General features: G+C 41.1%; 1 protein-coding gene across 1 annotated transcript in view; it reads left to right on the top strand.

Moving 5' to 3' along the window:
- LOC129699148 (inactive dipeptidyl peptidase 10-like) overlaps positions 1-18,862 on the top strand; it is a 657,345-nt gene that overhangs the window by 557,078 nt on the left and 81,405 nt on the right. Inside the window, exons 10-12 of the mRNA XM_055638816.1 lie at positions 15,468-15,565; positions 16,584-16,707; positions 17,782-17,820. Of these exons, the coding sequence (XP_055494791.1) occupies positions 15,468-15,565; positions 16,584-16,707; positions 17,782-17,820 (261 nt within the window). The remainder of the gene's footprint in view (positions 1-15,467; positions 15,566-16,583; positions 16,708-17,781; positions 17,821-18,862) is intronic.

Genomic DNA, 18,862 nt, shown 5'->3' with positions numbered 1-18,862 from the left:
AAGAGCAAGACATTGTCTCTCATTCTTTCAAACTTCATATGGCACTCTAAATTCAATCTCCCCTCAAAGGCAAGGTTGTTTAATCTCAACAAGAGTTTCAGAAGTAAATATACTCCTCATTCTGCACCCGTTTACCTCCAACAAATCTAATTTGCCCTTAAGATCATTGTCCTGAAAATTTAACTCTATTTCTCTCTCCACAGATGTTGCTAGTACCTACTCTCTTACAGTGGCATTTGCCAAATTAAGGGGGGGGGGGGGGGGGGGGGGGGGGGGGGGGGGGAAAAATACCATAAATTGTTAGTTGGGGGAAAGAATTTCAGCAGGTTTAAATGTCCATTACTGTTTCATTGGCATAATTCCCATGGAATCCAAGAGTTGCAAAATTGAAGCTTTGAAACTAGAGGTGTGGCTTTTATAATTGCACTGGAAGGAATACAGGCCAGAAGTACAACTCAAAGTGAGCCGAGTCGAGTTGAGTTTAGAATTATTTTGGGCCACCGATGAGTGATAATGTCCTGGAACTTGAACTTGGTGACTGCTAGGGTGATTCAAGTGGGGGTGAACAATGGATTAAAAAGGAAATTGGATAAGTGCTGAAGGGAACTAAGCTTGAAGAGCAGGACAATGATACTGTTCCAATCACTTACGGATGAAATGGATAGCCTTCTCCTATGATATTGTAATTCCATGACTCCATGAGTCCAAGGATAAGCAACGATCAGTTGTATTATCAGGAGTCTAGTTAAGACCATTGAACAATGCAGATGAAATGTGGACATCAAACAATTATAGAATTATATAGCACAGAACAGAAACAATTCATGCCTGAACTGAAAATGAAAAATAAAAGGAAAGAATTGTAATTAAGGACATCGAACTACCCATAGAAAATGATTGTGTGCCAATCATTGTGGAGTATTGTGTGCAGTTTTGGTCCCCTAATTTGAGGAAGGACATTCTTGCTATTGAGGAGTGCAGCGTAGGTTTACAACGTTAATTCCCAGGATGGCGGGACTGTCATATGCTGAGAGATTGGAGCAGCTGGGTTTGTATACTCTGGAGTTTAGAAGGATGAGAGGGGATCTCATTGAAACATATAAGATTGTTAAGGGCTTGGACACACTAGAGGCAGGAAACATGTTCCCGATGTTGGGGGAGTCCAGAACTAGGGGCCACAGTTTAAGAATAAGGAGTAAGACATTTAGAATGGAGATGAGGAAACACTTTTTCTCACAGAGAGTGGTGAGTCTGTGGTATTCTCTGCCTCAGAGCGCGGTGGAGGCAGGTTCTCTGCATGCTTTCAAGAGAGAGCTAGATAGGGCTCTTAAAAATAGCGGAGTCAGGGGATATGGGGAAAAGGCAGGAATGGGGTACTGATTGGGGATGATCAGCCATGATCACATTGAATGGCGGTGCTGGCTCGAAGGGCCAAATGGCCTACTCCTGCACCTATTGAACACGGCTAAAGAGATTGAATTCTCAAATAGTATGTTTTCTCAGATTCAATATATAAAAGAAAACAGATGACAATACTGTTCAAAAAACATTGTTGCAAAGAGAAACAACAGGAGCAGGTAAAAAAAAAATGTATGTGGGAGAACATCAAAGGCATTATGATTAAACAATTAGCGTTGAGATAACGATTGAGAAATTGTGGGGTGTTTAAAATCCAAAGTAATAGACTGTAAAAAAACTGTGTGAATAAATGGTTAAAGATAACTGACAAAGATGCAAAACAACAGGGGCAATACTTAAAGGGAAAATCAATAGAGATTGTGATAAATATATTAGATCACAGTGCAATGGATAAATGATGTGAGGATCAAATTGATTTTTTTTCAAATAAAACATTGCTAAGGACATAATAAAAGTGGGAATTACAAAAAGGAATTTGATGAACTTGGGACAGAGAGTAAGATGAGGAAAGTTAGATGTAAGAAGCACAGAATTAAAATATAAAGGAATATAGGGGACTAAACTTACCAGTTTAAGTTTTTAGTTTTAGAGATACAGCACAGAAACAGCCCCTTCTTTGAGAAAACCCTTGCGGTCATGGGGAGCATGTACAGACAGCACCCATAGTCGGGATCAAGCCCGTATCTCTGGCAACTCTACCACTGCACCACCGTGCTGCCCAATTGTGATTGTGAGAGAGAGATTAAGAGATATTTTTAAATGACTGGTATCCTGAATAAATATTTTCACTCCATACTCACTATGACGGTACGAAAGAGATATTGACAATTTTGGCCATGGACTTAAGGTAGGAAAAAATATTTAAAAGGTGCCTGCTTGGATTTCCAGAAGGAAGAACTTATTAAGCCAACATAACTGAGTCAAGAGTCATATGTTGTTTTATTGTCATTTGTCCCGAAACAGAACAATATTCTTACTTGCAGCAGCACCACAGATAGGTAAAGGTATTACTCTGTAAAATCCATACCAACAAAAAAATGTCAGTATATATATTAAAAAAACAGACAATTAAATAGACAACAGTAATGCAAAATCTACAAATCTATATAGTTCAGAGCCTATTTAGAGGTTGGAGAGTTTAATTGCCTGATGGTTGTAAAAAAGAAGCTGCTCCCGATCCTGGACATTACAGAATTCAGCTCCTATATCTTCTTTCTGATGGCAGGAGTGAAATAAGTGTGGCCAGGGTGATGCTGGCTGCCTTTTTGAGGCAGTGACTCCTATAGATCCATTTGATGGTATGATGGGCAGTGTTCACCACGTTTTGCAACCTTCTTCAATCCTGGGCATTCAAGTTGCCAAACCAGGCCGTGATGCAACCTGTCAATATGCTCTCACTCTTGTACATCGTTATACTGTAGGTTCAAGAAAGTATTAGTTGACATACCAAATCGCCTCTAGCATCTGAGGAAGTATAGGTTATTTAAAGAAGCAACAGAAAGCCAATGCCAGTTTGCACAGTAGACATAAATATTCAGAAGGCTTTCAATAAAGTGCCACAATGAAAATGATGGGTAGAATTATGGCCACAGACAGTGGTAAATATCAAAAACAATGAAATGTTGCAACTACTATTTTGGATTTAGAAACTAAAGGTTCAATGTTAAATTATATCACTGTTATCAATGTGGAGTTGGGTGAGTTAAGCTAACAACATGAGGGACTGCATCAAACTGCTGGATACCAACAGGGCTACTGAGTGAATGGGGAAATAACAATTTACATACATCTCATATATTCTATGGAGGTTCATTATGATAGGAGGAAATGAGGAAGGTACTTGTTTCTTGGATGGTAAGAAACTTAAAGGAGCAATATGATTTAGCATTCAAAATTAATTACCTAAAGTATCAGGATAAAAATACTATAAATAATGTAAGTGAATAAACAATAGACAATAGGTGCAGGAGTAGGCCATTCGGCCCTTCGAGCCAGCACCGCCATTCAATGTGATCATGGCTGATCGTCCCCAATCAGTACCCCGTTCCTGCCCTCTCCCCATATCCCCTGACTCCGTTTTCTTTAAGAGCCCTATCTAGCTCTCTCTTGAAAGTATGCAGAGAACCGGCCTCCACCACCCTCTTAGGCAGAGAATTCCTCAGACTCACAACTCTCTGTGAGAAAAAGTGTTTCCTCGTCTAGATTCTAAATGGCTTACCCCTTATTCTTAAACTGTGGCCCCTGGTCTGGACTCCCCCAACATTGGGAACATGTTTCCTGCCTCTAGCATGTCCTGTTTTCACATAAATCCAAAATGTATGGTCACAACATTAGATGGATATGTATCTGAGGTAACACTGTACTTGAAGTACTGACTGTTCATGTTTCCAAACTACAAAAGAATATTGAATTAAAATAGAAAGTGCAAAATCGACATGGTAACAAGGATGTTACTGGAATTGAGAGCATGTCTCAATCAGTAAAATGTGCAAACAGATGGTGTTCTTTTCACATTTTAAATAAAAGACTACAACAGGAGATCCGATTAAGATCTATAAAAAATATGAAATGAAATCATATAGGTGGATGTGAAGTAATTGTTTCTGGTGGTATTGCGTTCAAAGAATAATGAACAAGGCCTCCCGGTGTAATGAGATAAAAATAATTAATGTATTTACTGGGAAGATTTAGAGATTCACCTGGAAGAAGTGAATAAAAATAATAATTTTTATTCAACAAGACAATTTGAATAGCATTCATTCTAATGGGAAGAGAGAGTATAAACACAAGTAACTGCCAGTTGGCTGTATCATTTTCTTCTTTCAAGTTGGGCCGAATCAGTTCTTCTGCACTTTTGGAAGGGAAACATCAGTTCCTTGAGAAGTGTGTATATATGTGGCTCCATGATGGGAGTGCACAAATTTGCCATGAAAAGTTGAAATGAGCCAAAGATACAATTTAGCTTTATCATTGTCACATGTACTGTAGTAAATTGAAAAGCTTTGTTTTGCATGCTTTCCAAACAGATCAGATATACTGTACACAGGTGCAATCGATTCAAACAAAAACAAAAAAAGATAGAGCAAAGGGGAAGATACAGAGAGCAAACTATAGTATTCAGCATCGTAGAGCATTGTAGCGCATGAGTTCCTTCGACAAGGTCCAATGTCCTCAATGGGGCAGAGGTGAATCGAACAGTACTCTAGCTTATGGAAGAACTATTTAAAAGCCTGATACAGGAGGGGAAGAAGCTTTCCTGAGTCTGGAGGTGCATAAAAGCATAGGAAGAGCTTTTCAATTAGATGATCATGATCGTGACATCTCCACGTAGCAATGGCAAATCTAGCATATTTCCTCTTTGATTAACTATACCATACTTTTAGCACAAACTGCCCATGGTGAACTTCATAAGGTCTGCACTGTCTATAAATTTTGGTGTGAGATATTATTTAGTAGGACACAGTCACCTTGAAAGTTGCTTCAGTCTTCTTTCTTCTAGCTGATATTGCTCTTCTCTCTTCCAGTATAATTGCATTCAATGGGATGCTTATTAGGAATTCTGCATCCGACACCCAGAGCTTCTAAGTGTGTCCTTGGGGAAAAACATTCCTATTGGTCTCAAACTTCCAGATGCACATGCAGCTCCAACCAGGTTCAGCAAAAAGAAAATGGCTTTCAAAGAAAAAAACAGCAATTTCCAATCAAAATTTCCACTTATTGCTAACTCCAGATTCAGACATTTTGCCATTAGCAAAACTTTTACTTTATTCTGAGTATGATGAGAATGCAGTTCCATTGCCATTTTGACACATATTCTCCTCCAGCTGTTCTATAGGCACCATAGCCCTGTTTAAAGGAAGAACACGGATGTGGCTAATATTGATCCCTTAAAATAGTTACCATTAAATGGTTTATCTGATTATTATCTCATTGCCATTTGAGTCAATTAAATATATATGTCCCTGCAACATTTTCCTGTGTTACAAATGCCTGACATTCAAAAATAATTAATTGGTGATTTAATTCTCTAGAAAATCCAAAGGTCATGAATGGTTCCATGTATTTATATGAAAATGATGTTATTTCATGAAAATGAGCTCCCAACAGCATTTTAAATATGTCTGTATATCTCTCATTCACCTCTCTAAAATATCGGGTGATGGTCAAAAATCTAAATTAACAAATGTCAAGGAAGGGGGCGGGACAAAGATAGAATGTAAGTGGCGACAGTAAGACGAGTGGGAGAACTGGAAAGGGAAAGGGGATGGAGAGAGAAAGCAAGGGCTCTCTGAAGTTAGAGAGGTCAATGTTCATACCGCTGAGGTGTAAACTACCCAAACGAAATGTGAGGTGCTGTTCCTCCAATTTACACTGGGCCTCACTCTGACAATGGAGGAGGCCCAGGACAGAAAGGTTGGATTGGGAATGGGAGGGGGAGTTCCAAGTCCCAAATTGGAGGAGCGGCACCTCATATTTCACTTGGGTATTTAACACCCCAGCAGTATGAACATTGACTTCTCTAACTTCAAGTAGCCCTTGCTTTCTCTCTCCATCCCCTTCCTCTTCCCAGTTCTCACACTAGTCTTACTGTCTCCGCCTACATTCGATATTTGCCCCGCCCCCTTCTCTGACATCAGTCTGAAGAAGGGTCTCGACCTGAAACGTCACCAATTCCTTCTCTCCAGAGATGCTGCCTCACCCGTTGAGTTAGTCTAGAATTTTGTGTCGATCTTTGATTTAAACCAGCAGTTCTGCAGTTCTTTCTTACACATTTTATCCAAGCAGAGTTAGGTGAGTTTAAAGCAAACAACATATAGGATTTGTAAGTAAATAGAAAAATTAAATTAATCATATATATTTTCCGATTCAGTCGTGTCTTAATAAAATATGGATACCACACAATTGATGTACACCTTTGCTAATGGGATGTCTAAGTGATAAGCTACAGAGAAAAATAACCTATAATTATGGCAGTCACACACAACGCTCAAGATTTCTTGCAGTCACAGATGTTTGAAGAGAGTTGGATCAATAATTTCAGAGCATTATTGGCAGCATTTTATCTTGAGGGGGTTGTAATGTAATTAGAAAGAGTTAGACTGAAATGTAACCTTATTTGTAGTCGCTAATAGGATGCAATCAGAAGAGTTATTTTCCTTTTTGACTAGAAAGGAACATATCCCCTTTTAAAGTATAAATGTACAATCCAAGCAATTTTGGAGTGGGGGTGGGTGGGGGGGTGGGGGGGGAAGGAATACATACACACTTTCAACCATGTGAGTTAATCCATTTAGTGGCACAGTTTCACAGATAATCCTTTTTGTTCTTATTTTGGATGTGATATTAAACAATTTCCATGTTGACCAGTCCAAGTTTATGTGAGTTCCTCTCAGCACTGAATGAGAAATAGAATAACACTTGACGAAGTAGGACCGTTTGGTCCCATGTTTATGCGGGAGGGCTGGTTCCCCAACGCAATATTCCACCTCTCCACCAATTCCAATATTGGTGGCCAGTGGGGGTGGGGGCTTTCTGGAGTGCTAGTATGGGTATTGTGGGCTGAAGGGATTGGTTTCCAGAGGGCTAGTATAGACATTGTGGGCCAAATGGAATCTTGGGCTGGCAGCTCACTCAAGGCTGGTGGGCTAGCAGTTGACTCACGGCTATTCCTTGAAATTCAAACAGGGTGCAAGGCCACCAAATTCAAATGTAGTTTCCTTCCATTTCAAGCAGGGTGCAAGGCCACCAAATTCAGGTGCAGTTTCCTACCACTTCAAGCAGGGTGCAAGGCCACCAAATTCAGGTGCAGTTTCCTACCACTTCAAGCAGGGTGCAAGGCCACCGAATTCAAGTGTAGTTTCCGACAACTTCAAGCTGGGTGCAACGCCACCAAATTCAAGTGCCGTTTCATGCCACTTCAAGCAGGGTGCAATGCCACCAAATTCAAGTGCAGTTTCATGCCATTTCAAGCAGGGTGCAAGGCCACCAAATTCAAGTGCAGTTTCATGCCACCAAGCAGGGTGCAAGACCACCAAATGCTAATGCTGTTTCATGCCATTCCAAACAAGGTGCAAGGTCACCAAATTCAAGTGCAGTTTCATACTACTTCAAGCAGGGTGCAAGACAACCAAATTGAAGTGCAGTTTCATATCATTTCAAGCAGGGTGCAAGGCCACCAAATTTGTGCAGTTTCATACCATTTCATGCAGGGTGCAAGGCCACCAAATTCAAATGCAGTTTCATACCATTTCATGTAGGGTGCAAGGCCACCACATTCAAATGCAGTTTCATACCATTTCAAGCAGGGTGAAACCACCGTAAAACCACACGAAACACCACATAAACACCATACTCACAGTTCAGTAGACATTCAGTATGTTCAGTTGATTCACAGCTCAGACAGTCGTGACCTCTCCCTCCCACATCTTGCAGAGACTGAGCCACACCCACACCTCCGGGTTTTATAATCCCTCCCCCTCCAACTGGAAGGGGCGTGGCCTTCATGGCGTGATTGACAGGAGAGAGATTCTCAACATTTTTTAGAACACTAATAACACTTTTATTTTTCATTGATGGGAAGAATCCTCTGTACCTGATGAGCGGCGGGGGACTGAGTAAGATGGCCAAAAATCACAGCCGTAAGTGGTAGCATTTTATCTAAAATCAATATACAATGGAAACAGGAAGTTGTCAAGTTCCACCATCAACAACCATTTTTGCAGTGCAGCATTTCAAAGCAGTTACCACCACCAACAACCATTTTTGCAGTGCAGCATTTCAAAGCAGTTACCACCACCAACAACAACCATTTTTGCAATGCAGCATTTCAAACCAGTTACCACCACCAACAACCATTTGCAGTCCAGCATTTCAAAGCAATCACATTTTCATTTTCAAACCACATTAAGGGCACTCACAGTCAGAGAGCCGTGACCCTCTCACTTCATCCATCTTGCAGAGACTGAGTAAGGCACACTTCTGGGTTTTATAGTCCCTCCCCCCTCCCACCAGCAGGGGCAGCAAAGAGAATGTCAACATTTTTTAAACATTAATAACTCTTTTATTTTTCATCGTGGGAAAAATCCTCTTGTCGTGTGCAGCGGAGGGGAACTGAGTAAGATAGCCAAAAATCACAGAATTAAGTGGCAGAGTTTTTTCAAATATCATGAAACAGAAAAACAGGAAGTGGTCAAGATCTTACTTTTAGTAATATAGATTCCGCGAGTTACTGTCAAACATTCTTCCAAAATGACCAAAAATTAACTAGTCATTCATCTTATTTGTTGTTACTTGACAAGCTGTGTGCAAATATGTTATTAAACTAATACGTATGTCTTCAAATGTTGTCCATTTGTCTCTGAGGTTGTAAATGTGCCACAAGTTATCTTCTTTGATTTAGTGGTTCATTATTCCATGATCGATTTCCTCATAAATTCCACTTTAATTATATTTGCAGCTGACCATATTCCAAACAAAAGGGAATATGAAAAGATTTCAGGCAAAGTCAAACAACAATTAGGAAGGCAAAGAGATCTCCCTTGCGCATTTCAATCCTCTCTATTTTTGCAATCTTCTTACCAGATAATCTCCAACCCAACCCAATTGCTTCCACTAATGCTGCCATTGAACTTACCCAATCCCATTGACCTACCTGACAGGCTGCCTCCATCAGTTTTTTACATTGTAGCACCTTCAGAGTCAAGCACAATGACTTCTAACATGCCCAAAGCTTTGAATGGTGTGCGCATTAGAATTGGTCCCGAGCAACTTTGTAACAAACAGCACCACCAGAACTCTTTAACAAATCAAACCTCAACAAGATGCTTCCTTTACAACTTTCCCTCAGGGAATAAATGCCATGTCACAGATGAATGCTTAAATGTAGTCAACTAATCAAAGAGACTGTAGACTGGACAAGAATTAAAAATATACTTATTAGACTGAAGAAATCTACTATCAATTGGAACATTTTAAGCTGAATCTAGACACAAGAAACTGCAGATGATGAGCAAAACTGGATCAACACACAAAGTGCTGGAGTAACTCAGCAGGTTAAGCAGCACCTGTGGAGGAAATTGATAGATGTCCTTTTGGGTCAGGACTATTCAGACTGTTTGTCCTGGGATGAGAGTGATGAAAAAGAGGTTAGCCAGGACAAAACCTAGCAAGTGATAGGTGGATACAGGTGAGGGGAGGGGGGGGGGGGGGGGGGGGGGGGGGGGGGGGGGGGGGGGGGGGGGGGGGGGGGGGGGGGGGGGGGGGGGGGGGTAGGGGGGGGGGGGGGGGGGGGGGGGGGGGGGGGGTAGGGGGGGGGGGGGGGGATAATGAAATGAAAGAGAGGAGTAAAATGTAAAACCAAAGGGAGGATGTCCCTATCTCCTATACAAAGCTGGTATGTTTAATTGGTGTTATTTTTCCTGAAAATGTTAAGAATGATGTTTCTGTTACTAAAATTATGTAAAAATATTTAACATGTGAAGCTTGGAAATAATTGTTAACAATCAAATTTTGATTTGATTATATTCGTTCACATTAAAAGACTTCATGGCTAAGGTAAAAAAAAACACATTATTTTATACAATTAAGAAAATTATACTTGTTAGATACAGAGGGCACCTAATATTATTCCAATATTTGAAAAGAGAACAGAAAAAGTGTGGAGAATTGCAGACCAATGAATTGCAGACCAATTGCAAAAGGAAAGAAAGCATTGCATGAGACAGTCGCAGAATAATGCCTGCAAAACATAGGAAACTATATGAAAATAAAGAAAGGCATTAGACCGCTTGCTTGGCATTACAGTCTACTATGTACCATGCTCAGGTCCATTCTCACTGGCCTTCTACATCCTAAAGCCCAAAGCTGTGACTGATCATTGACAGGATCGCTGGCCATGCACTAAGAAAGCCCTCCCGGAATTGCCACTAATTGTTCAGACTGTTCAAGCTATTCAGATATATATCTATTCAGTCCTGAGATTAAGTGACAGAAATAATTATCATAATGCAACATGAAAGAGCGTGTCCCAGACTAGTGAAGCAACAAAAAATTGATCTGAAGGAAGCAGAATGATTACCTGAAACCATCAAAGAAAAATAACATGAATGCTGCAAACAAAAATTGCTGGAAATGCACATTATCTGAAATGTTTGAAAATGGAAGGCTGTATCAGGATTTTGTCAAAAGGTATGTGCATGTGTGATGCCAATTTGGAATAATGCAGTTCGCCAAGAACAGGAAGGACAAAGTGAGAAAATTACTGTGATAGATACAAAATGCAGAAGTTAATGTGGCATCTTCACACCCACGTTGGTTTTGCATACAGCCTGTCACCACTGGCGACTCGCCAGCAGCCTCACGAGAAGGTCCAGTCCAGCCACAAGAGTTCAATAACAACAAGGTCAGACACACTAATTGGCCTTAACTGCACAGGGGTTATGATTGGTGAGAATGTAGGTAAAAGGGGCTTCTGGAATAAACGTGACACAAGGTGTCTGGCTCAGCGAAGTGTCGTTTGTTCTTTGTTTTCTGTCGTGGGATTCAGTAGATCCTACATCAATATTGTGGACTGAATGGAGATGTTTGTGAAGTGGCATGAGAATGCAATGTAACAACTACTGGAAGATAGGATTAACATGAATGGATGTCCACACTACCATGGATGTCCACACTACCATGGTGGACTGAATGGCCTATTTCTAAGCTGTTGGACTCTGACTCTCTTATCTTTGGGGACACTTAGCCTACAAAATTCACAAATCCACAAATTTTTGAAATAACTTAATTTGTTGACAGACAAAAATGCTGAAGAAACTCAGCGGGTGAGGCAGCATCTATGGAGCGAAGGAAATAGTGATGTTTCGTGTCGAGACTCTTCTTCAGACTGATGTGGGGGTGAGGGGTGGGAAGAAGAAAGGAAGAGGCAGAGACAGTGGACTGTGGGAGAGCTGGGAAGGGGAGGGGGTCTCCGCCTCTTCCTTTCTTCTTCACGGCCCCCCCCCCCTACCCCCCTGAAGAACCCGGTAAATTACAATCCTACACATCAGTCTGAAGAACAGTCTCGACCCAAAATGTAGCCTATTTCTTTCGCTCCATAGATGCTGCCTCACCCGCTGAGTTTCTCCAGCATTTTTGTCTACCTTTGATTTTCCAGCATCTGCAGTTCCTTCTTAAACTCTTAATCATTTGTTGACAAAGATCTGTTGGGCTCCACAGTAGCAAAAGTTACATTTTAAAGAATTTGAATGATCTGTAAAAGCTAATTACCGGACCCCAATCTAACCAACAGCGTTTTTTGAATATATTTGATAAAGATTAATTACAGTAATTTAAAGGTACACAAAAAGGCTGGAGAAACTCAGCGGGTGCAGCAGTATCTATGGAGCGAAGGGAATAGGCAACGTTTCGGGCCGAAACCCTTCTTCAGACTGATCGGGGGTGGGGGGGGGGGGACAAGAAAGGAAAAAGGAGGAGGAGCCCGAAGGCTCGGCGATGGGAGGAGACAGCAGGAGGGACTGAGGAAGGGGAGGAGATTCCTTGACCTCACTATCTCCATTGCAGGTGATAGACTTCTGACCGACATCCACTATAAACCCACTGACTCCCATGGCTATCTGGACTACACTTCTTCCCACCCTGGTTCCTGTAAGGACTCCGTCCCCTACTCCCAATTCCTCCGTCTACGCCACATCTGCTCCACGGATGAGGCGTTCCACATCAGGACATCTGAAATGTCCTCATTATTCAGGGAACGGGGGTTCCCCTCCTCCACCATAGATGAGGCTCGCACCAGGGTCTCTTCCATACCCCGCAACACTGCTCTCTCTCCCCATCCCCCCACTCGCAACAAGGGAAGAGTCCCCCTAGTCCTCACCTTTCACCCCACCAGCCGTCACATACAAAAAGTAATCCTCCGTCAGTTTCGCCACCTCCAACGTGACCCCACCACTCGCCACATCTTCACATGTCCCCCCATATCTGCCTTCCACAAAGACCGCTCCCTCCATAACTCCCTTGTCAATTCTTCCCTTCCCTCTCGTACCACCCCCTCCCCGGGCACTTTCCCTTGCAACCGCAAGAGATGCAACACTTGTCCCTTTATCTCCCCCCTCGACTCCGTTCAAGGACCCAAGCAGTTGTTCCAGGTGCAACAGAGGTTTACCTGCATCTCCTCCAACCTCATCTATTGCATCCGCTGCTCTAGATGTCAGCAGATCTATATCGGTGAGACCAAGCGGAGGTTGGGCGATCGTTTCGCCGAACACCTCCTCTCGGTCCGTAATAACCAAACTGACCTCCCGGTGGCTCAACACTTCAACTCCCCCTCCCACTCCATCTCCGACCTCTCTGTCCTGGGTCTCCTCCATGGCCACAGCGAGCAGCACCGGAAATTGGAGGAACAGCACCTCATATTCCTCTTGGGGAGTCTGCATCCTGCGGGCATGAACATCGAATTCTCCCATGTACACAAAATTGCTGGAGAAACTCAGCGGGTGCAGCAGCATCTATGGAGCAAAGGAAATAGGCGACGTTTCGGGCCGAAACCCTTCTTCAGACTCAGTTTTGGCCCGAAACGTCACCTATGTCCTTCGCTCCATAGATGCTGCTGCACCCGCTGAGTTTCTCCAGCAATTTTGTGTACCTTCGATCTTCCAGCATCTGCAGTTCCTTCTTGAACACATCGAATTCTCCCAATTTTGTTAGTCCTTGCTATCTCCTCATCTTCCTCAGTCCCCCTGCTGTCTCCTCCCATCTCCCAGCCTTCGGGCTCCTCCTCCTTTTTCCTTTCTTGTCCCCGCTCCCCCCACCCCCGATCAGTCTGAAGAAGGGTTTTGGCCCAAAACGTTGCCGATTTCCTTCGCTCCATAGATGCTGCTGCACCCGCTGAGTTTCTCCAGCTTTTTTTGCGTACCTTCGATTTTCCAGCATCTGCAGTTCCTTCTTAAACAGTAATTTAAAACTGGGTTCTGAAATTCTGCTGGATTGAATGTATGATTTTAAATTATTTTTGTTCTTGATAAATCCATTTTTAATCAGACTTTACCACAATTCAGTTTTGAAAATACCAAGGAATAATTTTAAACCAATTGTCTTGTAAATGGTCTGATGAAGGGTCTCGACCCGAAACGTCACCCATTCCTTCTCTCCAGCGATGTTGCCTCTCTTGCTGAGTTACTCTAGCATTTTCTGTCTTGTAAATGGTGTTATAACATGCATCCTTGGAATGATTGCCCAAAACGAATTTTGTGTTTAGGTTAGCGCATTGTTAGCAGAAACTTAGTGTTGGGTTGGGAATCATTGTTCAAATGAAAAGAGTTAGGAATTTTCAAAAGAATATGTGATGTACACTGAAATCATCAATGTATCAACACTATAAAATCTCCCTCCATAGGTAAAGCTGATCATGAGTTCTAATTTTGCATATTTTGTTTGGTCTACTGCAGATATCAGTTTATTCTTACTCCTATAAAATCAGTTTTTTTTTAATTAACACCTAAAATACTATTTTATGATGTTGAAATGTGTTATTGGATTGCACATTTTACATTCTGCTTTCCCCTTAACATAGAAAAAACATATGTGCAGGAGTAGACCATTCGACCCTTCAAGCCATTCAATATGATCATGGCTGATCATCGAAAATCAGTACCACATTCCTCCTTTTCCCATATCCCTTGATTCCTTTAGCCCTAAGAGCTAAATCTAACTCTCTCTTAAAAACATCCAGTGAATTGGCCTCTACTTGCCTTCTGTGGCAAAGAATTGCTCAGATTCACAACTCTCTGTGTGAAGAAGTTTTTCCTCATCTCAGTCCTAAATGGCCTACCACTTATTCTTAAACTGTGATGCTTGGTTCTGGAATCCCCCAACATCGGGAACATTTTTCCTGCATCTAGCCTGTCCGATCCTTTAAGAATTTTATATGTTTCTATAAGATATCCTCTCTCATCCTTCTAAATTCCAGTGAATACAACCCAGTCGACCCATTCTTTCATCATATGTCAGTCCCGCCTTCCCGGGAATGAAACTGGTGAACCTGCGCTGCACTCGCTCAATAGCAATAATGTCCTTCCTTAAATTAGGAGGCCAAAATTGCACACAATACTCCAGGTGTGGTCTCACCGGGGCCCTGTACAACTGCAGTAGGACCTCCTTGCTCCTAAACTCAAATCCTCTCGCAATGAAGGCCAACATGCCATTAGCTTTCTACACTGCCTTCTGTACCTGCATGCTTACTTTCAGCACCTCCCCTTTTCCTAATCTGACACCATTCAGATAATAATCTGCCTTCCTGTTCTTGCCACCAAAGTGGATAATCTCACATTTATCCACATTATACTGCATCTGCCATGCATCTGCCCACTCACCCAACCTATTACTACTTCCGGCTGTTCACCTTTCCTCTCGATGATGTTCTTATGTCGGCCTGAGACATCTTGGACCCTGGCACCAGGGAGACAACACACCTTCCTCGAGTCTCGCCTGTCGCCACAGAATCTCCTGTCCGCTCCTCTGATAGTGGAGTCACCCACCACTATGGTTCTGCCTGATGTCGGTCTCGCCGGTCAAGCCTCAGTGCCAAGATTACAGACCGGTCTGCCACTCGGACTGGAAGCGTCGTCTGCCCCAACAACTCCCAAGAGGGTGTACCTGTTTTCAAGAGGCACTTCCACCGATATCTCCTGCACTAGTTTCATCCCCTTTCTTTTCTTCTCTAATCGCCGCACCTCTTGCGCTCTTGAATCGCACTTCTTGTACTCTTGTACTCTTGGATCAGAAAGTTAAGATATTAACTTTGTTAATGAAAGCAGTGAATAATTTGCAAACCGATCTCGAAGGGCATTTTTAATGAATTACATTAAAAACTCAATTTTCTCCAATTTAATATAATCCTTTGCTCATGTCTAAATATATCTTCACCAAGCCAATGGTGTTTTAATTCAGAAGATTCATTCATGATTCAAGAAGCCAATGAAGTCAAAATTACATTATATATTATGTCTTTTTCTGAAAATCTTCCATTTGTTAAATATATATTTTTTTACCAGGCAGGTCAAGTCAATCCAACAGTGAAACTATTTGTAGTAAACCTCTATGGACCAACTCATACTCTTGAATTGATGCCTCCGGAGAGCTTCAAATCCAAGTAAGATGCAGTTCACAATCACCCTCATTTTATAATTTTGAGAAGATTGATATCGAGTGGTCTCGTTACAGAATTTGCAGAGAACACACCACATGAATCTGGATTACAGCTGAATGATTATTTAGGGTTTCAGATTCCAGTATAGAACAATTACGCAATGAACCAACCTTCCATTCTTTTCTCTTAAATGTCCCTTATGTTTTACTGGAGCACATCATCCATTCATTACGTTAGTGAATCGGTTAATATTAATGACATGGGAGGTAGCATTGTACATTGATAATGATACCGTCATGCAAAAGTTCAATCAAATTTGCTTAATCCATTCTCTTACTTTCCATTATAGATCCAGCAATAATTGTAACATATCCAATATTTCATCTTGAACACACAGTTAACATCAAGATGATGAGACAAACCTTGAATATGAAACTTTGACAATTGTGAATATTGGCCTCACTGTTGAGGTTGACACCGTCAGAATATCTTAGGAGCCAGCAACCGAGCCACTGCGGTTGATTTAAAGATTCATGCCATTCAGGGATCAAAGTACACTGTAAAGATTAGCTACTGAGATTAACCTGCTTCACAGCTTCAGCTTACTAGGCAGCAGTGTGTGCTGGCTGTTAGGGGATAAAGGGAAAACCATAGTTTCCTTTCCTGAAGTGACTGTGACCTTACTGATTAAGCTCACAGTTACATTGGTACAAATGCTGCCTCCCGTGAATATACTGCAATATGTCAAACTGAATAGCAAGTATAAAGTTTACTGCTGTGCACTCAGCAACCTATAGTTTTCTAATGATGAGATGCATCAAAATAGGGGCTCAATAGTCAAAAATCACATGATGATTTATTCCTGGTGAAGACTTTTTCACATTATTATTTTAATCGGGGTCTTTTATTATTTGACGTACTAAACTGCTGGATCTATTTCATGCTGTCACATTCAATGATATTAACATGTAAGTTAATGACAGTTTATATCAATTCTGAGATTCCTTTTTTTTTCAAACAGAGAATATTATATCACAATGGTAAAATGGGTCAGCAGCACCAAGACGGTGGTAAACTGGTTGAACAGACCTCAAAATGTTTCCATTCTTACCACGTGTGAAATAACAACTGGGGCTTGTTCTAAGGTAGGACATTCTGCCGGCTCGCAACCTTTTAGTGATCTGAAATGCAGTTGAATGCTAGAACACTTTTGAGGACACTTAGAATCGACATACAAATTTGAGAGTAAATAAAAGTGATCAATTTTATTTTCACCAGTTAAAAGTTTTATCTATCTAACATTGTTGAGGTTTTTCTTATTTGACAAAGTTGTTGAGAATTAGATTATTACATACGGAGCTTCTGAATAATTTAAAGTTCCAAATTAGTGTGATTCATTAAACATGGAGGAATACCAGTCTTCTTCTTGTACATATTGTTTAACTTAGCTTTGTATGCTTCACCAGAATATGAATGTTATCTTTACTGTAATTAAACATGGCATATTCTGCTGACCCTTGCCTTAGAAAAAATAATTGGTTTAATGCAAAGTTTTTTTTGCCAGTTGTCTTGCCTCTTACTTCGCGCCAGAATTTCTGAATCTGTCAAAAGGGATTGCTGGGGAGGAAATTGGGTCTGCGTCTGTAGGTGGGTGAGCTTTTCCTCCGTGCAACAATGGTGCATTCTCCTGCTCCCAGCTCAGTCCAGAGGTAGCAGAAGCTGTTAAATAGCCCCAATAGTTTGACAGCATTCAGCGAGGTACCACGATGAGTTGTTGTTCATCACTCGTTCTCAAATTAGACCATGACACCTAGTTTATGCTGTTGCGATGTGTACATAGGTGGCTTATTAGACCAATATAAGCTTGGCAGTTCCTTCACATAGGTAACAAAGGTGTCACTGTGGCATCAGTTGGTTTTAATGTTTGAAATTCTCTTTTTGTGTTTGCTTCCTCCATTCATATCGTGAGTGTCAATTAGAGCTAAAGGCCTAAATCTTGGCAGGCTAAACAAGATCTAAGCATTGGCTGCTTACTTCAAGAACATATTTATAAAAATGTCTGATCCCAAGCTACAGTAATTTATAGTAAAGATACAAACACATGAACATCTTACGACCATTTACAAAGCCGTGATATATTATTAGACATCCTTCCAGAGAGATAATGGATTGTTTTCCCATTCCTCTTTCATTTTATTCCTTTTGTTTTATCAATTTAGAAACACGAAGCAGTCTCTGAAGTCTGGCTTTCTAGACAAGTAAGTAAAACATTTGATTAAGAAATGATAGCAAAAAACTAGTTAATGTGAATGAATTTATCTTTTTTTTTAAAAAGATGTCAAATATTAAATAGGAATCTAGTACAAGTAGTTACAAACTTGTGTTCTTAAAGGAACAGAGGAAATGCTAGATAAGATCAAGCTCAAATCTAGTTTTCCCTCTCATATCCTACATCGTATTGTTCAATGATAATAGACTTGTTAAAAATCATAATTATCAATGTCTAACAATTAATCTACATGGTGGGAAATCACCATGATGTATAGCTGTGGGGTCAAGTTCATCTGTGTTCTGCTAAGCATGTCTCAAATGATATGTACTGTATAATTATTCATATATACTATTTCTGAAAAGAACACTAAGAAATGGGTTGGTTTGATAGTACAGGGTTGCAAGCTGTGGGAGATTAGGAGCTGGATAGCCCTAAACGCAAAATAAATGAAAATAGAATTTCAGCCTTTGTTGAGTAAGTCAGGAATCATATGTACAATATAATAGGGTCTGGTGGGACTTGGTCGGGGACCAGAATGTACATTGGATACAAGGGGAATGGTAGTCAGGGAGTCAAGTGTATATTGGATAGGTCAGGGTCAGCAGAAAGGTAAGGTCAAGAAATAGGTGCAGTGAAACATTTGAGCATCCCGGAATTTTGGGGAAGTATTTTACTGATCTTCAGGCCACATAGATGTCCCTGTAAGACTACAAGTGATGCACGCACCAGGCCAAAGTGTTCCAAGTTCACCCCATGATATTCCAAATGGAAAGCTGTAATGGAAAAGGCATTTTCCCGCACATCATGTCATAGATGTGCGGGAAAATGTCTTTTCCATTACAGCTCTCCAATTTGCCTGATTTTACCTATGTATTCCAAATTAACTTGAATGTCTGATCTATTGCATAGTGTTAAGAAAACAAACACTGTAGATTTAATCTGTAGGTCTGCAGCCTACAGTCTATTGCGGGCAAGGTTATTTGCTGGGGGTAAAAGTTTGCAACCAGGAATCAGCTCCCAATTTTGCC

This window comes from Leucoraja erinacea, chromosome 7 (assembly GCF_028641065.1).
Source record: "Leucoraja erinacea ecotype New England chromosome 7, Leri_hhj_1, whole genome shotgun sequence".
Taxonomy (NCBI): Eukaryota; Metazoa; Chordata; class Chondrichthyes; order Rajiformes; family Rajidae; genus Leucoraja; species Leucoraja erinaceus.
Note: the sequence above shows the minus strand (reverse complement) of the source record. Positions and strands in the feature narration are given on the sequence as shown.